The sequence below is a fragment of the Falco biarmicus genome, chromosome 1 (assembly GCF_023638135.1).
Source record: "Falco biarmicus isolate bFalBia1 chromosome 1, bFalBia1.pri, whole genome shotgun sequence".
Classification (NCBI taxonomy): Eukaryota; Metazoa; Chordata; class Aves; order Falconiformes; family Falconidae; genus Falco; species Falco biarmicus.
Window position 1 is genome coordinate 12,889,547 of NC_079288.1, and position 18,925 is coordinate 12,908,471.

The following is an 18,925-nucleotide window of genomic DNA, read 5'->3' on the forward strand; positions in this document are numbered from 1 at the left end:
AAATCAACTACTGGCATCTTATTTGTGGAGTTTCCCATTGGATTATTTTTTTCACTGTCATAAGTCCTTTGTTGTTGTATTTTTTATTATTATTGATTTATTTATTTTCCTCCTGGGCTTACAGCCCTTGGTGTTGCCTTTTGAAATACCCCTCTGCAGACTTGCAGGTTAGAAGCCTGATTCTTGTGGAATGGAAATTCAGATTCTCCTGTGATTTTTCTGACTCTGGGATCTGGGACTTTTATATAAAATACCCAACTTAAAGCTTAACAGCTCTGTAATAAGACCCTGGGACCAAAGAAATGGGAAGCCAGGAGAGGTCTGCTTTTTTTCTTTCTTTTTTTTTTGTGGTTTTTTTTTTTTTTTATGTTATCCCCAGCACAAAGTTATTTCTTGAGTTTCAATGACACGACAGCTTCAGAAGTCTGGATATATGCCCTGGACTCAGTCACCCCATATATCACAGAGCTGAAAAATGCAAAAACCAAGCAGTAAAACTGAGTGGCAGATATCTTTGCCATCCTGGAAAGCGTTTACAATTTAGATGCAGTGGTAATATCAGTACCGTTCTTGGCCTGGATGAGGATGGTAAATTATAATTCCAAATTCCAACAAGTTACAAAGTGAACAGGCTATGCCAGCTGAAACCTTTGATTTGGTTCAAGCTGGGTTTGGTAGCTGAGCCTGGGGTTTTGTGTTTCAACCGGAGTTGGACAAATGCAATTAGCTTAAGCTTGAGGATACAAATTCACTCCAGGCTGGGGGAGGAAAATAAATTGCCTGTTGGAAGGTGATATAATCATGACTTCAGGACTTTCTCCAACTTTTTTTTTTCTTTTAGTCAAAGGATATTGAAGTGATTCAAAACAGATTTTTGCTAGAAATGAGCTGATGTATCTTTTCCCACGCCGGTGTTGGTAGGGTCACCGCAGTACTTTGAAGCCTCTGTCCCCATCGCTCCTGCAGGATAAGAGCACTGCTTTGGCCAGTGGTGCTACTGGCCAGGCACAAAAAGGTATTTTCTTCCTTTTGAAGACCTTATTGAAACGTCTGTATCTCAGGAGCTTGTCTGGAATGAAACATTTATAAGCCCTTTGACCAATTCCTCTTGTCCTCTCACTTTTTTGGGGGGGAAGTGGTTTTCCTGTAGTGCCAAACATCTTTTGAACTGGAAGCTTATTTTTATTTGTGGCCCTTCTCATATCACTGGCAGCCAAGTTTGCTGAAGTCTTTGTGCATAGACTTCAAAATGCTCAGATTTTTCATCAAAGTGGGAAGTATCTGTTTTTCTTCATGCGCATATTCTGCGTTTCTTCTCAGTTCTCTTCCAGCCCCAAACCTCTCCCTCGCCACTGCTGCACGGAGTGCTCAGCTGTTTCAAAGGACCCCAGCAAAGTTAGTTCAGCTTCATTCTTGGTGTGAGCCTGGTATTTCTGGGTCTTTTTAATGAACCATATAACTCGGGGGGAGAAAAATTAAGAAAACAAAACCCATAGCAAGTCAGTATGGTGAATGAGTCCTTACTGAAGCTGGGCAGGAATCTGATCTCCTGCTTGCATGAAAAACTGCAATTCTTGATTTCTCAAATGAAACCAGTCTCAAAGATTAAAAAAAAAATCTGAAAAAATGTTTTAGGTCTAATTAAATATTTAATTTCAATAAAATCGAAGTATTTGAAGCATTTCTTTGCTCATTTAATATTTTATGAGATAAGCCTAAAATTAAACATAAAGTTGTTTCTCAGTGGGGAAAAAACAGAGGTTGTTTTTGTGGTTTTTAAAGAAAAAATAAATTTTTTGTGGTTTTTAAAGAAAAAATAAATCCATCTGATAGAAGTACTTCCCCCATCCCCCAAATAATTTTTTTGTCGCACTGTGAGAATTTCTATACAATGTTGTTGCAGCCTTTTCAGAAAGATGGTGCCTCTCTGGGTACCAGATCTCCTGATGCTCCAGGGACAAAGATGGGCTCTTGCTGCTGCAGCGTAGTTTGGAGAAATCAGTCTTCCACATTATCTTTTTTTTTTTTTTTCCCCTGTATGCTCTTGCTGTAATAGATTTGGGTAGATAGGTAAAACCGAGGTGTGGTAGTCGCTGTAACATCTCCTGGTGTCTGTGTGAAAGACCTGTGGTTGTACTTGACTCTGAGGTTTTCACTTGCTGCTTGGAGGGTTGAGTACAATTCACTTATGGAACAGTGGCAAGAAACCTCCCAGTTTGTCTAATCTTTGGTTGTTCAAGTGTTTAATCTCTTTGTGCGTACACAGACTTGTTATGAACTCTGAAGCACAGCAAGGCAGGGTTGGGCCATAACGTTAGCCTGTGTGTGCTTCCAAGGGAAAGCTTTACTGCCTGCCCCGCGTTTATATATACATGCATTTGCTTGAATATTTTAAGCAAGGAGGTTGTGCTTCATTATCATGACTATGCAGACTGCTTCCTGAAATCGCATTCGTTTGTGGCACAATTCCTGGTCTCTAGACTTTGGCTGTGGCAACTAAAAGGCTTGGCTTTTGGGGGATATAATAGTGGGGCAATGCAATGAAATGCAGGACAAACACAACACGGATCAGTTCTCTTTAATGTGGTCATTTATGCATGTGCTTGCCTGGTGGTATTTCTTCTTGGATGTTTGGCATATGTGCTATTTATCTTTTTTCTTTGACCCTAAATCACTTTGCAGCAAGATTCCCCTTCTGCTAGGAGACTTGTGGAAGGAAAGGAGCTACGTGTAACCCTTTGTTTTCTACATCAGATTTCTGATGATATAAGTGGTGATCACTGGCAAGATTGTTGCATTGGCAGAAATGATCCTGTCTGTATTAGCTGTGTATCCTCAGGCTCTCCTTGCTGTTTTCCCCTGGTAGCTGCTAAGATGGATGCAGATGTCCCAGAGACTCAGCAAGGATGGGGGTCCATCCAACTGTTCCCATTGCAAAGCTAAGCCTAATTGCAACAGGCATGAGGATGAAAATAAAGTTATTGCAGACCCATGGCTTGTGAGCACTCCAGCATCTGCTGCAGCTGCGCTGGTGCTAACAGCAAGGGAAATTTCAGATTTGGGGGAAAAAAGTCAGGCCTAACTTCTGTGCCTGCTCAGGCTAACAGGCAGCTTTGGGCAGGACGCTGCCTGATGCTGCCTTTGCTCCCCACATGCAAGGGAGCAAGATGTGCGTGTGCTCCCCTCTGCTCAACAGCAAGGCATGAGCGATCACTGGGAAGCGATTTCTCAGTGTTTTTTGCTGACGCAGAGCAACCTTCTGCTACCTTGGGTCGTTGCAGAGCAGGTAGCAGCACCATCGGAACGAGGGCAGGAGCAATACAAACAATTTACTATCCTGCTGCAAGGATGCTACAACAAGGCCCATAAACGGTCACATAAAGGGAATCTGGGTGGGAGCTGGGAATACACGGACAAACACAATTCTCCCTTAATTTAATAGAATGGTCCATTCAGCAGAGAATATATTGTAAAGCTCTCTCAGGTTGGATGGCCTCCTATTGTGTCTGGCCTTTGAAGTGCTGATTAGCTGGGCTGGGAACACGCTGATAAAAAGTTAATTTCTATTTGCTGTTGCTTTGTAATTGGATGAACACGAAAGCAATTAAATATTAAAACATACAAACAAATAACGAAGTCACTGTAATTAGCCAAAGTTTGATCACTGTCATATTTATTTAGGAGGAGATGATACATCTCAGCAGGTGACATTTTAAATACCCTTGGCTGCTTTGGTGTTGTCTTCAGAGAATGCTGAATAATGTACGGAGGATTTAATTAAACCCCATTGTAAATCAGCTGTGATGACAGGGAAGTGACAGCCACATGTTGAAAAGAGAATTAGGCCGCAGCAAGAGAGATTAATTAACTATTTTCTACAGAGTTCAAACTAGGTATTGTGCAGGGAGGTTGTCCGAGGAGAACTTGATTGTGAAGTTGTTGCACGTGAGGTTGGGGCCTGTTTGGAGAGGGATGCTCTGCGCCCGGAGATGTCACAGCCCCTTGAAGGGGTGGCTATGGTCGTTGGTACGTCTTGAGAGAGGGAAACTGAGGCACATGGTGCTGCAGCCTGCAGCTGTGGGTGCTGCTGGTGGCTCTCACCTCCCAGCACCTTCGCAGCCCCTGGGCAGGAGGGTCCCAGCAGCTCCTTTGGTGCAAAAAAGATTTTCCACCTCTGTAGTGAATTGCAGGAATCCTGGAAAGCTTCTTAAAGCCTTGAAGCAGGAGGGGAAGGGGAGCTGCTGGATATTTGCTCAGCTTTGGCTGCATCAGAAAACCCCAAAGTTTATGAGCCAGAGTTATCCCAGCTCCCTAGTCAATGCTTTTGCAGGATCTGTGTTCTTGAGGTCTGTTTGCCAAACCTAACGAGCGTCAGTATGTTAGTAATTACAAGAAATAAAGTTAACCAAACTGTTGGGAGTCTCATGGATCCAATTTGGTGAGTTTTATGTTAACGTTTCTCAGTGGCCCTTGCCTTCGGCAGGGATGCTTAGTAGGCACGCTCCGGCTGCCCGGGCGGTGGTGAAGGCTTCACGCCTGGGAACGTGCAGGAGGAAGGTGTCGGTGTATCTGAGAGGACAGCGGTGGGAGAGGGGCTGTTCAGGTGGGAGGGATGGGAAGCACAGGAAGAAATCGGTGTGACTCTGCTGGAGTCAGGAAAATGGGAAAAGCGGTGTGAGAGAGAAACAGAGAGCACAGGGATGGGAGGAACTGAAATGCCATGGGAGAGGGGTGGGAAAAAGGGACGGTATGTGTGGTTACTCGGCAGCATTCACATTTGATTATCAAGCCTGCTGTGTAATGCTCTTAACCAATGTGGCCGTTTCTACAAGTGCTGTTGCCTTCTGTGTGCATGGGAAGGGGGGAGAAGGAGGTGGCTCAGCCCTTGTGCGAGGCCAGACCTGCTCACTGGCCAGGCCTGGAAAAACACCTGATCTAAAGCACCTACAAGGAGCTGACTGAGGTAGATCCAGCACTGGTTGCCACCTAAAAGGTACTAGACCACATCAGGCTTTTCCTCCTCTCTTCCATCGAGAGACAAAATTTCTGGTGTTGTGTGAGGAAGAAGATGTATTCCCAGCTGCGCGTGAGGGACAGATTTTGTCCATGTTTAAATACTCAAGAAAAAAAGAAAAGAAGTCTAAATGTAACAATACAGGAGGAAGTTGGGCTGAAGAGCCTCAAATCAGCAAATTAGCCTGAAAATGTGCAGGCAGTCCTGTGCTGGGGTTTGCTACTACCGTGCTTTGTGCTGGGGACGTGGTTGAGCCCTGCAGGCTCCAGTGTACGAGATGGAAGTTTAAACAAATGCAATGGGCTGGGCAGGGGCGCTAGCAGGGGCTAACGGGGGGAGCCTTGCGAGGGGGGCGTGAGCCACACCACCAGGCTTATGGGGTGCTGCTGCGCTTCGGGAAGGTGCCGGGTAATCTGGTCACCTATTGAACTTGTCCATCTCCTCTGGCAGGGCCATCGCTGATCGCCAGGGACCCAGGGTGAGGATGAGCCTGGATGGCTCAGTGTGGGCAGGTCGGCACAGAAGAGGCAGTGGTTCCTCCTGCACAGGTAAGGTGCTGCCTCACCTGAGATCACAGCATGTGGGTGAAGCTTTTGATGCTGGAGATGATGATTTGCACATGTGACTTTGCATTTCAAAGCCTCATTCTCCCCCTCTCTTACCAACGAAAACTGGGTGTAATTGTACATGTTGCAGGAAAGAATTCATTTTATTCCCAGAGGTGTAAATTAATTGATTCAGCCCAGGAAAAAGACCTGGGCACTGGTACAACCAGCTCCCTGAAGGCTTCTCCTCGGTGTATGGATCTGATCAAAAATGCAAATAAGATCTTAGGAGGAGTAAGGGACAGGAAAGAATGGAAAGTAATAAGGAAATATATTGTCATGATGTGGATGACTAGTGCTTCCTTCTCTGAATACAACAGAAAATGATTTCTGCTCCCCTAGATGGTCTTGCAGTTCTACTGGGTGTGCAGAGCAGAATGAAAATAGTGATGCGGGGCTGAAAGCTCCCCTGTCAGAGCAGAATGCATGGCTGGTTTTGCAGATCAGTGGGCTGATGTGATGCACTAGGCCCAGAGCAGGGGCACTGGAGCCCTCCCTCCGCTGCAAAGGCTGCGGTGATGCAGCTCGCTCTGAGCCCCATGCACTGACTGTGAGCTCTCCCTTCCTGGGTGGCTGGGGAGGCTACAGCCTGATGTCAGGGCTGCCTGGGGAGCCGTAGGTGTCAAGAAGGGGTTTATCCTTTCTCCGTCCCCATCCATGACTTTCTGATTGTGTGTTAGGTCTCTTTTGCTTCTTCAGAAGCTTCGGAGAGCTGCTGTGACAGAGAGACAGCACTGGTGCCTGTCCCGGCACCGCTCTCTCGGGCTGGGGTTGGTGTAACTGCTGATATGGGCTGGGTTGCGCTGCCACGGGATTTGGAGGTGGCAGAGTGCTTTTTTCTCCATAACAGCTGGGCAGGGAATATGGATGAGGTTGTTGCTGTCTTCCATAGTGCTGTGTTTATGGGCTCTTCTGAATCGACAGGGACTACTATTCATTGGTGGCAGGACCCCAGTCTGATGCTCTTGCTCTCCTCCTTCGGCATGTTTTTGCCATGCTTTCTGGTCTTCTAATGCAAGTCTTCAGCTTGCCAGAGGTGTGCGAGGAAGTGTCTTGTGGGTTGTGTTACGAGGAAGAGATGGTCTTTGGGATGATCCATAGTAAGTATGTAATTTTGGCTGCCCCAGACCGAAGCAGTTGTTTCGGCTGACTCTGCAATCCATGGCGAGATGACCAACTTGGAGGGGAGCACTGCTTCTGGGGAGCTGTGCCTCTCTGGAGCTAGTAAGGCAGCCTGGGTGAGTGCAGCAGAGTCACTAGATAAGTTACAGAGAAACTTCAACTCAAATGAACCCCAGCGCTGCTGGGTTCCCAGCTGCTACAGCAGATGGGACTGGGAAAGCTGGGGGCTCATAGCTGGATGTGGAGGCTGTCAGAGTGGTGCCCTAAACACTGAAAACCTGGACTTGCAAAGCTCTGAGAAATGGGTCCTTTCTGCATCTCAAATCGAGCACCAATCCACACGATACCCTTCTGATTTTAATTTGGCCATGCCTCAGTTCCCCATCTGTACAAGAATAATTCCACCCTTCCTTGCAGGGCTGCTGTAAGGCAAATTAATGTTTGCAAACTGCTCAGATACTATGATAATAAATGTTGTGAAAGCCCAGGAGAAAATTAATAGCTCATTATTTAGACCAGGACTTCAATAACATGCCATACACGGGACACAGGGCTACATATTGAATGATGAGGATAAAGAAAAATATTGAATAGCTGCTCATTAAGAGAGCATTATCCATCTGGTGTACGAAAGGGGGCTTTTTCCTGCGGAAAAAGTGCTCCGTGATCATATTATTACAACGTGTGTTGCGATGCATCTATGCAAGGGGACTGGGCTTGGGTTATCTGTGCAGTGCGGATTCTGGCATTTTTCAAGTGCTTGACTGCAACCTGACTGCTCTTTTAACACTGGGGTTGGCTTTAATATATAGCAAAGAGATAAAAATGCCAGTAGATGGCACTCAAGAATATGGAGCATCGTTCCCCGGGTGTGCGAGACCAATAAAACGCGTTGTTGTGTACCACAAATGGCTTCCTCTGCGCAGCTCTTTATATCAGCTCTTTTTTTCTACCTTTTTCTGTCCTGGAAGTTTGATGCACAGAGCAAAGAAAATATAAGTGCTGGAAGTGGCAGGCGTTGTTAGGTGGTCTGTGCACTCTTATCTCAAATTTGTTTCTACCCTTTGAGTTTGAATTACTTAACAGTCTAGAAATCCTGGGCTGTGCTCTCCTCAGCTGACCCTTTTTTATGCTTTGCTTACAGCCTGTCTGTAAAATGAGATGAGAACTTAATTTGAAAGCTGAAGTTAATTGACCTAAATAAACTAAGAGCCTTCTGTTGGCTATATGGATAAAAAACCTGCATAACCTTCGCTCTCCCTCTTAAACATACTACAGAGCAGAATGATTTTCCTGGTGCATTTTCAAGCTGCTGCTGTTTACTAACAGTTATTTGTGGCATAGTACTGTCTAGAGAGCCCCGCAACCAGAAAGCTGCTGTGATGTGCAGAGCCAGAGAGGCAGCACCAACCTGGAGCAGCTCGGTTTGACTAGGAAAGATGGACTGTGGTAGCGAATCAAAATCAGGAGAGGGTCTGGCTGCAGGCTCCCTGGGCGATGTAGAAAGCAAGCACTAGAGCTGCAGGAAGGTCTCTCTGCATCTCCTTTGATGCCTGAGTTGGCCACAGAGCAGAGCCCTTTGCAGCCAGGTTTCCTCACTCAGCATGTGGTGGTGCAGGATGGACAAAGGTGGGTTCATGCTGGGTTGTCACAGAGGTGAGGGATGCCTTGTCTGGAGGAGACCCATTGCTTGCTGGGGCAGGTGTTGGAGAGCATCTAGTTCTGCAAATGCAGCCTAAGCCTGACCTTTAAGATCTGTGATAATTCTTCTGATCCGTGATACCTTTTCTGATCTGTGATACCATCTCCCTGCTGGGAGTGCAACCTCTGATTGCCGCCACCTCTGCTCTCCCCAGCCTCAGTCACCACCCAGTTCTCCCCCTCGTCCCACCAGTATGCACTCTGAGTTCTGCTTTGAGAAAACAGCCCTGGTATGACTGGCCAACTCTAATTACCCTGGGCAAGCAGATGCTCTCGTGCTAGTTTAGCTTGATTCAGTACTACCTGAAATAGCTGAAACCAGGATAAGGACTGTGTCCATGCCTGGATCAGTGATTTAAAATGCTTTTTGGCTGCATTCATGTCATTTTTCTAATCCAGACAAGTTGCTGGGCTAGGCTGAAGGATGCTTTTCTGGGAAATGCAGAGAAGAGGATAAGATCAAGGGTACAGCATTAGGCTCCAGCTCAGGTCCTCAGAAAGCATCAGCTGTGGAGTTGAGCTCTGGGCATCAGACAGGGATGGGAGACAGTGGTTTCACCTCTGAGACTGATGGAAACCCAGGAGCTCAGTCAGACATTAGTTAGCCACTCCCTTTCTGTGCTGCAGTTTGCCCCTTCTAAGTGAGTTTTGACAATAACCCGTTTCCCTTGTGGAAGCTGTTGCAGCTCTGTGAATGACATTTCCCTGACTTACACATTCTTCAGGTGTAATTCTTGAGGTGGGGTTGGACAAAGACTTGGAATAAGACAGTAAAATAATCACAAATTTAGATCCAAAACACAGACGTGTTTGGGTATGACACTTCAGAAGCGTGTTTGCTGTCAGCACAGCCTCTAACCGCTGGCGGAGGGGCAGCTGTGGGGGGGTGGCTGCCAATGTGCCTGGGCAGCTGCTGACGGGGCTTGGGTGTAGGGTCCGAATGGACAAATCCATAAAGATATAGGTGCGTGTCCAGGGACAACCAGTTCAAGAGCGATTTGCTATTTTGGAACCCTCCTCCAGTGCAGTGCAATGCAAGAACAGCAAATGGCGTTGCTGCGCACCTCTGAGCTAGGTGGGAGAGGAGACAGAGTATCCTGAGTCTGAAGGGACAGACCCATGAGGATCAGTCCAACGCCTAGCTCCACACAGGGCAGCCTAAAAGTTAAACCCTGTATCTAAGATCGTTGTGCAAGTTCTGCTTGGACACTGACAGGCTTGAGGCCAGACTGCTTCCCTGGGGAGCTTGTTCAAGTGCTTGACCGCCCTCTTGGTCGATTTTTCATCGTAGCCAATACGATCTTCCCCTGATGCAGCTTTAAGCCATTCCCTTGCTTCCTATCACTGAACACCAGAGATAAAGATCAGCATCTTCTTCTCCACTCTCCACCATGAGACAGTTGTAGACAGCAACGACGTCATCCCTCAGTCCCCTCTTCTCTGAGCTGACCAAACCAAGTATCCTCAGCTGCTCCTCATAACTCATGCCCTCCAGTCCTTTTTACCATCTTTGTTGTCTTCCTTTGGACACATTCTAAGATTTTTATATCCTTCTTACCTTGTGGAGCCCAAAGTGGCGCGCAGCAGATGTGGCCCCACCAATACTGAGTATAGTGGGACAGTCACTTCTTTAGGCTGGTTAGCTACACTGTGCTTAACACATCACAGGGTGCAGCTCGTCCTTTAGGCTGCTGGGACACATTGCTGACTCATGGAGGTTGCCATCAACCAAAAACCCCCAGGTCCCTTTCCGCTGGGCTGCACTCCAGCCTCTTGTCCCTCAATCTGTAGGTATTACGTTTACAAAGTCCCAGGTGCAGAATCTGGCACTTGTTCTTGTTATATTTCATGCAGTTGGTGGTTGCCCAGAGCTCTAATGTATTGACAGTTCTTTGTAAGACCTCTCTACCCTTGAGGGAATTAACTGCTCCTAATTTAGTGTCGTTGAGTAAGCTTACTTAGTGTGTGGTCAACTCCTGTGTCTAGGTCATTGAGAAAAGCACCAAAGAGCACAGGCTCTAAAAGCGACCTTTGGAGAAGAACGGTACTGACTGGCCACCAGCCAGATGTACCCCCTTCACTACAGCTCCTTGAGTCTGACCTTTCAGTTACCTTGTGTACGTGTCTAGCTGTATGCTGGACATGCTGCCTCTCACAGTAACCCTCTGGACAAAATCCAAACTTTTGCTAAAATCCAAAAAGCCCATGCCTACTGCCTTCCCTTTGTCCGCTAGGTGGGTAGTTCTGCTGTAAGAGGATATTACGGCGGTATAAGGCATGACTGTCCCTTCACAAACAGATGTTGGCTTCGTCCAACGACCGCATTGTCTTTCAAGTTGTTTTCAATAACTCCTAGAATAATCTTCTCCATAATTTCACCAGGCATCGAAGTGAGACTGACAGGCCTATAATTACCAGGGTCATCTTTCTTGCCCTTCTTGAAAACTGGAATAACATTTGCTAGCTTCCAGTTGACTGGGACCTCTCCAGGTTCCCAGGACCATTGATAGGTAACTGTGAGGGGTCTCAATAAAATCAGCCAACTTTCAGTGCGCTGGGATGAATCTCCTCAGGCTCTGCTGTCATGGCTTAACCCCAGCTGGCAGCTCAGCCCCACGCAGCCGCTCGCCTGCTGCCCTCACAGTGGGATGGGGAGAGGATCGGAAGGGTGAAAGTGAGAAAACTTGGGGGTTGAGATAAAGGCAGTTTAACAGGTAAAGCAAAAGCCACGCATGCAGGCAAAACAAGGAATTCATTCACCACTTGCCATGGGCAGGCAGGGGTTCAGCTGTCATCAGGAGAGCAGGGCTCCAGCACATGTAATAGCTACTTGGGAAAACAAACACCATCATTCCTAACATCCCTCTTCCTTCTCCTTCTCCCAGCTCATAGACTCAGCATGATGCTCAATGTTACAAAATATCCCTTTGGCCAGTCCAGGTCAGCTGTCCTGGCTGTGTCCCCTACCAATTTCCCACGCCCCTCCAGCCCTCTTGCTGGCAGGACCTGAGAAACGGAACAGTCCTTGACTTGGTATAAGCATCACCCAGCAACACCCAAAACCATCAGTGTGCTATCAGCATTGGTCTCACACTGAATCCAAAACACAGCACTACACTAGCTAAGAAGAAAATTAACTCTATCCCAGCTGAAACCAGGATACCTGTTGCCTTATGTCCGTTCAGTTGCAGCAGAAAATCCTGTACAGATTCAAAGTCAGCTGGGACCTTATCACTCCCCCAGTTACCATCCTCCAGCCGGGGGCTCCAGGCATCCCAGGGTGCACCGTTGCTGTTAAAGATAGAGGTGAAGAAGGAATTAAATGTCTCTGCTTTATCTGTTTGTGAGACCACCAACCCCAGCAAGGAATGGACGGATGGTTGGGGTTTGGAGAGAAAGCAAGCACAGAGCCCTGGTGTGAGAAGCATGCAAGGGTATGTTAAGCTGACCGGCTGGTGAGGTCACCTCAAACCTCCAATCTGCTCAAAAACCTGGGCCAGGACTGGTACCTGTTGCTACAGGGAAATGTCCCTGCAACGGTAATTGAAATAATTACGGCTCACTGCAACAGAGGGGAAATAGCTGGCCGGGGAATGTCACATGAGCTAGCAGTAGAAAACAGGTGTTCCCCACTACATTTACTCTCTAAGTGAAAGTACAACAGATGCAAAACAGCATTAAAATGGTAGCAAGGCTGTAAATACGGCTTCTAATTACTGCACCAGGTAACGTCAATCGCAACAAACCAGCTTTCTCCCAAGGATGCTCTGCAAGCAAGTGGGATGTATAAAGTCTTTTAAAAGATGGATTTGTTTGTTTGTTCTCATCCCCCTTTAATGCAACACATATAATCTCGCTCACTTAGGGCAGCAGAGTGTCACAGCCTTCCTGCCTGGTGTATCTTTGGTACACCGTGCTGAGAATAACCAAGGAGATGGGAACAGAGCATTAAATGCAGAGATTTGGGGATGGGGAGAGGTGGGTGGAGGAAGCTGCCAAGTATGGGAATAGTATGAGCAGGAAAGGAAAGAGCAGAAATGGAGAGCTACAAGAGACAGTGTGAGTGATGGGAGAGAAAATAGCACCGAGTAGGGTGGCCCCAGCTGACTTCTAAGAAGTTACAGCATTTGCTATGGAGAGGAGGGATTTGGGATCCTCCTGGCTCTGGCAATGCCTCATTCACCTCCACAGTGGTGGTATAATAAAGGATGGAAGCATTCCCCGCGATTGTCTGCTAATCGCTCTGTTCATCAGTCTGGTTTGGGGTATATAACCCTGCCAACCACTGAAGCAGATCAGCATCTCTTATATGTGAATAGTACTGGCACTTTCCCTTGCATGTGCTGGCATCCCCCCTCTCCAGCTTGGGGCAGTAAGTCTGAAGGATATTGATTTGCACTTCATTTTGTGCTTCTAGAACAGGAACCACACTTTTTCTCAGAGGTGATTTGTTTGGGGCGGGGGGAAGATACGTTGTGTTAGCACAGTGTTGTTGTTAAGGTCAGAAGGCCTTTTCAAAGAGGCTACCACAGCTCTTCCTGAAGCTGGGAGGACTGCAACTGGCCAGATCCTTATAAGCTGTAGCTCTTCCAAATTTCCTCTTGGCTCTGGGATCTGCCTTCTCTTTTGGAGTCAGAGCTGTTGGGTACTTTGCTGCTCTGGATTTGACCTTTCCTGAGGCTGGATGTTGGCTGTTAGATATTCAGTCCTGCTGGGACTTGAGGTTTGTGGAGGGACCCGAGTCGTGGATCCAACCCAAGACACAGCTCGGTGGGGAATACCAGCAAGGCCGTGGGATACTCTGCAAAGGAGATGTACGTTAGCACAGGCACACCAGTGTCTGCACTAACAGCCTGTCTGGACTGAGCAATCATTCTTGTAACAGAGCTGATAGGTGATTCCTGCATTGCTTTAGTAGGTTGGTCGTGTTTTGTGGAAAAATATGGATTGTAAAGAGATATTTGGAGCCTGAGTATGCCACGAGAGAGAGAAAGAAAAATGCATTTCCTTTTTTTTCTTCCTGTAAGTGCTCCACCAGCTTCATTGCTCTATCTACTGTTGGTGGCTGCTGGGAATAACGTGTAGGCACTGAAGTGAGAACCTTCAGGATAGTCATATATTACACGCAAATGTGAAGATTAGTGCCTGCCCAGGGTTTATTTCAGATGTTATTGTGTATTACAGATATTTCTGAAGTTGATGCTCAGCTTCTCTTCGTGCTCCAGAGCCCGCTGAGCCACTCACCTGCCCGCAGCCCTTTGTGCAAAGCTGGAGAGGCAGAAAGCGCCAGCTGCTCCTGGGGTGTGCAGGGGAGGACTGGCTGCCTGGAGAGGGCAGGGGACAGCCAACTGTGCCTGCCTGGGACACGCCGTGGGGCGCACAGTGCCATTGCAGCCTGGCACAGCCCCAGGGGGACCGGCGAGGAGTGCGAGTGGCGCACACGTGCTGCGAGAGCTGTGGTACAGCCACAAAGCAGAAAAATCCTCCTCTCTCTCCCCCATCAAATTAGGAGGAGAGCGCGGCAGAAAGTGCATTAACTAATCAAACCGCGATTTCAAATTGATTATTGCAAATTGCCAACCATAACAATTCTCCTAATGGCAGTGATTTGAAAATAAGAAAGAACTAGAGCCTCCATTAGGCCCTGTGCTGTCCCGTCCTCGCACGGCCCTGGCGCGGGCTCGGTGGCTGATGAGCCGTGGGTTGGCCCCTCGCCTGGGCTGTGCCGGAGCAGGCGCTGGGCTCTCCGCTGGTGCTGCCCGCGGGGATGGGCAGCCTCACGGTGGGAGCACTGCCATGGCAGCGGGTGGTCCTGGTGCCTGGATGCGGGCAGCAGCCCTGTGCACCTTCCCAGCAGTTTCCCTGGCAACGAAGTCATCCTGCCAGCAGCTTGCAATGTCAGAAAATAAAACAAGATGACACCACAACTCCTAAAAATAAAACCCCCAAAACCCAAACAAACAAGAGTGCCAAACACACACCACCACCACCCTGCAACCCCCCACCAAAAAAAAAGAAACCCAGCAACATGCCTTTTTGTTTCCCCCACCCCAAACTGCTGGCCCCTTCTTCCCGGCTCCCACCTTGTGTTTTTGCAGCTGTTTGGGCATGCCCTTGTACCGGGAGGAGCAGAAAGCACCCTACTTTAGAGGCTGCCCATCAGTTCAGGCAGATGCTGGAGGGCTGGGAAGCTGGGAAATGGCTCCTGCCGGAGCTGGGAGCACGGCCCCGGCTGGGTGTTGGGCAGGTTCTTCCACGTTTGCTTCCTGGCTAGCCGGGTGGTTTGGCTACGTGTGTTGGAAGCACCATGGGGTGAGGGGTTTGAAGGCACATGAACTGCCTCAGATCCTGATTTTGGCACAGATAGCAGCAGCAGCGTTCCCCTGCTGCCACAAATGTGGTGTAAGCATCTATGACTCTTTTCTCTTCCCACTCTCCTGTTGTCATGGCTGTCCTCAAGGGGCCTTTGTGCTGCCTTCAATGGACATGGGACCTTCTCATGCAAGGGCTTCAGCTGAAGGCTGGTTTACTGATGGGAGAGCACGCTGGCTGTGTGTTTCATGGAGTTACATGGTCTTGTTTTGCTGTGGCACGATTAGGAGCACCTCCTTAGAAGGCGGACAAGATGGGTACATGTATTAGTGGTCCTCCTGTGCTTTTTGTGTAATCAACCCTGCTTGCTGCCCATAACAGTAGGTCCCAGCTCTTGCATTTGGAGGCAATGAATTGATCTTGTCGGACAAAATAGTAGATCAACTCCCAGATTTGTTTCTCTTTCAACTTTCCAGCTCTTGCCTGAATGAAGTATTTTACTCTAAAAGTGCCGGTACAAAATCCAGAGCACGCATTTCCCACCCTGTATTTCTCTAGAGCTTTGTGATAGTTCTTCCAAGCATATGAGGTCCAACACGTTGTGAAAAGTAGCTCTGGAGACTGAGCATGACTGAGAACAAAAAATCAAATCACTTAAAGCCATTTATCTGTTTTGAACAACACACAACTACTTTCTTCGAGTAATGCTTGTGGTTTTCCTACTTTGAGGAATGCACAGACAAGGCATGAGTATTTTTTGGATCTGTTCAATGGGTCATCAGGAGGACTTCTTCCATGTACAACTGAACATGTAGGGACTAGAAATCTTAGAAAGTGGGATAGAAAGCTCTATAGTGGAATCTGTTGCTCCTAATAACACCTTCAGGGCTGGACACCTGTGTGTGGGGACACTTGCAGAGTTGTTTTCTACAGGTAAACCCAAGTAGTGTTGGAGAATTTTTGTTTCTCTGGACATACTGCCCTCCTTTTTACCTTTTTCTTTCTTTCTTTCTTTCTGTCTTTCTGTCTTTCTATTAATACAAAGCATCTGTCTGCAGGCCTGTTAGTCTAATGACTTTGACCAGCCCTAGGTTTCTTTTCTGAACCGCTTGGACAGTTCTTGCAGACTTTGCAAGGTATCTTGCTTGTGTACCTAGTTCCCTTGTGAAGCAAGACAAGGCTTTTCCTTATGTTATAAACAGTCCATCTCACTACTGCTTCGTGTGATATATAACCTAACTTCTAGTTGCTGTAAGGGTTTCCTCCAAGGCACTTTGCTTCCCAAACTTAGTGTTACACTTGCAAGAGTAAAAACCTCACAGCTCCTTCTTTCCATGGGAGGCATGGAGTGAAACTAGAGATCTACTCAGTTCCACATGTTGAGTAAACCATGTGCTTGTCAAACATGTTTATCAAATTTGTTTCTCTGTCTAAAGCAGTTTTGCTTTGATACCTGCTTCTTCCAGTGTTTAGATCAAATTCACTAACTGGTAGAGTTGTGTTTGGGAATAGAGGTCCTTGTTTCATTTTCTACTGATGCCTGCCTCTATTTATATTTAATTGGCTTTATTAATCCAGGAGCTCATAATAACAAGCACTTGTGTCCATGTTGTCTTATATTCATGCTAACCCATTGGGGTCGAATATAATCACCTGCCCTTTTGATTACCATAAACATTTGATGACCTAGCCATTCCCAGCAGCTGGACAGGTCTTATCACTGTTCTCGAAGGAGTTTGTTCCTCTGCCTCAGGAACACCTGTCTAATGTCAAGAAGATAATTTCTATGGAGAGGCTTAACCTGTTTGTACAGGACAAGTTTTGGGACTATAGAGTTACCAGGTAGGTACGGTTGTTTGTCTCTGTGCAAGCAAAATATTTCTAAGATGGCTAAACCATTGCAGCTGTCCTCATCTGCTTATGCTGAGGGGCACTTGGAGGGCTCTGTCCTCTCCTTGGGTTCATCAGTGTTCACAGAGGCCTGGGCACCCCCTGCCTTATTGCCCTCCTCAATCAGGAAGGGAGAATGGCATCTCTCAAGGGGAAGGGTAGCGAACTGGTTTGCTGACCCACTTCTAGTTATACATGTCCAGCTTCTAACTGTTACTTTGGGAAGACCAGACGATTCTTCCAATCCTGTTCCATCAAATACTGTCATTTACTTGTCACACAGCTCATGAACTATGTCCTGCTCTCTGCCTGGAGCTAGTGTGTGCTGCCTCCTCAAGCTCTTTGCCCTTGCATGCGAAGGAGCACGAGGGCAGATTCGTGGGGAGCAGTCAGTCCTGGGAGGATGGCTACCGGGGTCATCACCACTCTTTTTTCCTTTTTCTTGTATTCTTTTCCTTCTGCGGCTGTAGAAAGAAGGAAAAAATGAAGAAGAGAAAAGATGTGATGGAAAATCCAACATAATAAAAATAAAATCTGAGTGGGGAAGAATGGAAAATATTTATGAAAATAATCCAAATAGTGTTTTGTTCTGAATACGGAAAACAAAAAACAGCTTCTTCATATTGTGTGTGTTACTTTTTTCTGGTTTTCTATTAGCTCCATTAAAACCTCAATAATGTACAGGAGTTTATTAAAGGTTTTCAAGATGAAACTAAGTTTAGTCATTATCACTAAATGGCTCTTTGGTGGGCTGTATAAAAAGAGTGAATTGTCTCACTGCGGTTCTTAGTAGAAACATGCCCAAATTGCAAACCCAAGATTTCTGCTGGCTTTACATCAGGACTAGCAGATGAGGTAGGGAATGAGGGTGAGTTGCTGACTCGTGTGCTGGCCTGTGCTAACACCCCATTTTCAGGACTAGTTCTGCCCTGGACTGAGGAGGCAGCAGTTCTGGAGTCCTTTCCTGGGGCAATTATTCCAATTTTAGTTCTGGAGATCCTCAGGGCTGCCTGCACTGCAGCCGCTCTTGCTGCTCCCACAGAGCTCTCCTGGGAGTCAGAGCCCAGCAGCTTTCATCTGCACTTCACTGAGACTACTCCTACATATTTTATTAAACCTGCACATCTCTTCCATGAATGCAGAAAGACTGAGGAATACAGCCTTTCTGGCAGTCTCTTGTCTCTCCTGCCTCTGTTAGGACTCTCTCAGCCATGCAGTACTTCAAGTGCTAAACTTTCCTTTCAAGCTGGCTGCAGCCAGCGGGATGCCCATCTGGTGGTGGGACCTTATGGCAGCCCTTAACCGTGCTCCCCAGCAGCACGATGCAGAGCCCATGAGTCTTTCTGCTGAGCAAGGAGACCCCAAAGGGGTGTAAAGGACTGACTGACTCCTGCAGAGGGTTTTTGTAACGTATAAGACCAATTCCTCTGTCACTTTGCCTATTGAGAAGATGGAGCCAAATTTTGACTTGAGAATGTGGCTTGCTCCATGGGATAGCAACAAAGCCAACTCTGTCTCTTGGACATGAAAAATCAAGGCAGCAAAAGAAGAGATTTGTTGGGATCTGGCAGTTTATACTGTCATTTTCCTTGGTCTGTTGCCAAACAGATACAGTCTGTGCTTGGGGAAAACAAGGGGATGAGTCATTCTTCTCTGCTCAGGTTGTTATAGGCACCTCTTGCAGGCTCTAATTTAGACTGCTTAGTGGATTTGAGCTCTCGGTCCCACGATGTCCTACTGTCCATGAAAGGACAGGTCTTTGGCCATAGGGTCTGGCCATCTTCATACAGTCAAGGGAAGTCCAGTCCCTTAGAGGCTTAGCAGAGATGGGAAATTAAAATCTCCTACAGCCCAGCTCTGGGAAAACTGTCCATCTTTGAGCCAAAGGAGCAGCCAAATTTGCCCTTTTAGAGGCTTTGCTCTCAAAAGGGATTTGGCATTGGGTCAGTAGCAGAGGAATGTCACACATGCGTGGCTCATGCCACGCTTGGCTTCTTGTGCAAGGAGCATGGGGGATGAGGATGCATGAGGGTGGGTTCTGCAGGGCTGTTTGCTGGCCCGGTGACAGTTCGGGGTAGCACGGCTCAGGGGCCAGCATCACAGGCAGGTGTGGGTCTGCAGCACCTGGGGTCTCTGCAGTGCAGGGAGCCCAAGAGCCCTAACGGGGCACCTAGCCCTGCCCAGGGCCCCTTCGCCACCATGCTGCATATCATTTCCCTTTTTGGAAAAATATCAAGAGGGTTAACAACCAGGAGGGATTTCATAGGGATTTTTGTGCGAG

General features: G+C 47.3%; 1 protein-coding gene and 1 long non-coding RNA gene across 4 annotated transcripts in view; one reads left to right on the plus strand and one right to left on the minus strand.

Annotated features, from left to right (window-relative positions):
- Positions 1 to 18,925, plus strand: part of TNRC6C (trinucleotide repeat containing adaptor 6C) — a 336,978-nt gene that overhangs the window by 4,227 nt on the left and 313,826 nt on the right. The window contains exon 3 of the mRNA XM_056332439.1: positions 5,465 to 5,562. Within this exon, the coding sequence (XP_056188414.1) occupies positions 5,509 to 5,562 (54 nt within the window). The 5' untranslated portion in view covers positions 5,465 to 5,508. The remainder of the gene's footprint in view (positions 1 to 5,464; positions 5,563 to 18,925) is intronic.
- Positions 3,658 to 12,390, minus strand: LOC130146420 (uncharacterized). 3 transcript variants are annotated; one of them, XR_008820905.1, is made up of 3 exons: positions 11,908 to 12,390; positions 11,606 to 11,733; positions 3,658 to 11,268 (listed from the first exon to the last, which is right to left on the minus strand). It is a non-coding gene; the product is annotated as an uncharacterized LOC130146420 (long non-coding RNA). The 3 variants fall into 3 exon arrangements; XR_008820902.1 differs by having other exon boundaries at positions 3,658 to 6,853; positions 11,892 to 12,390; XR_008820904.1 differs by having other exon boundaries at positions 11,892 to 12,390.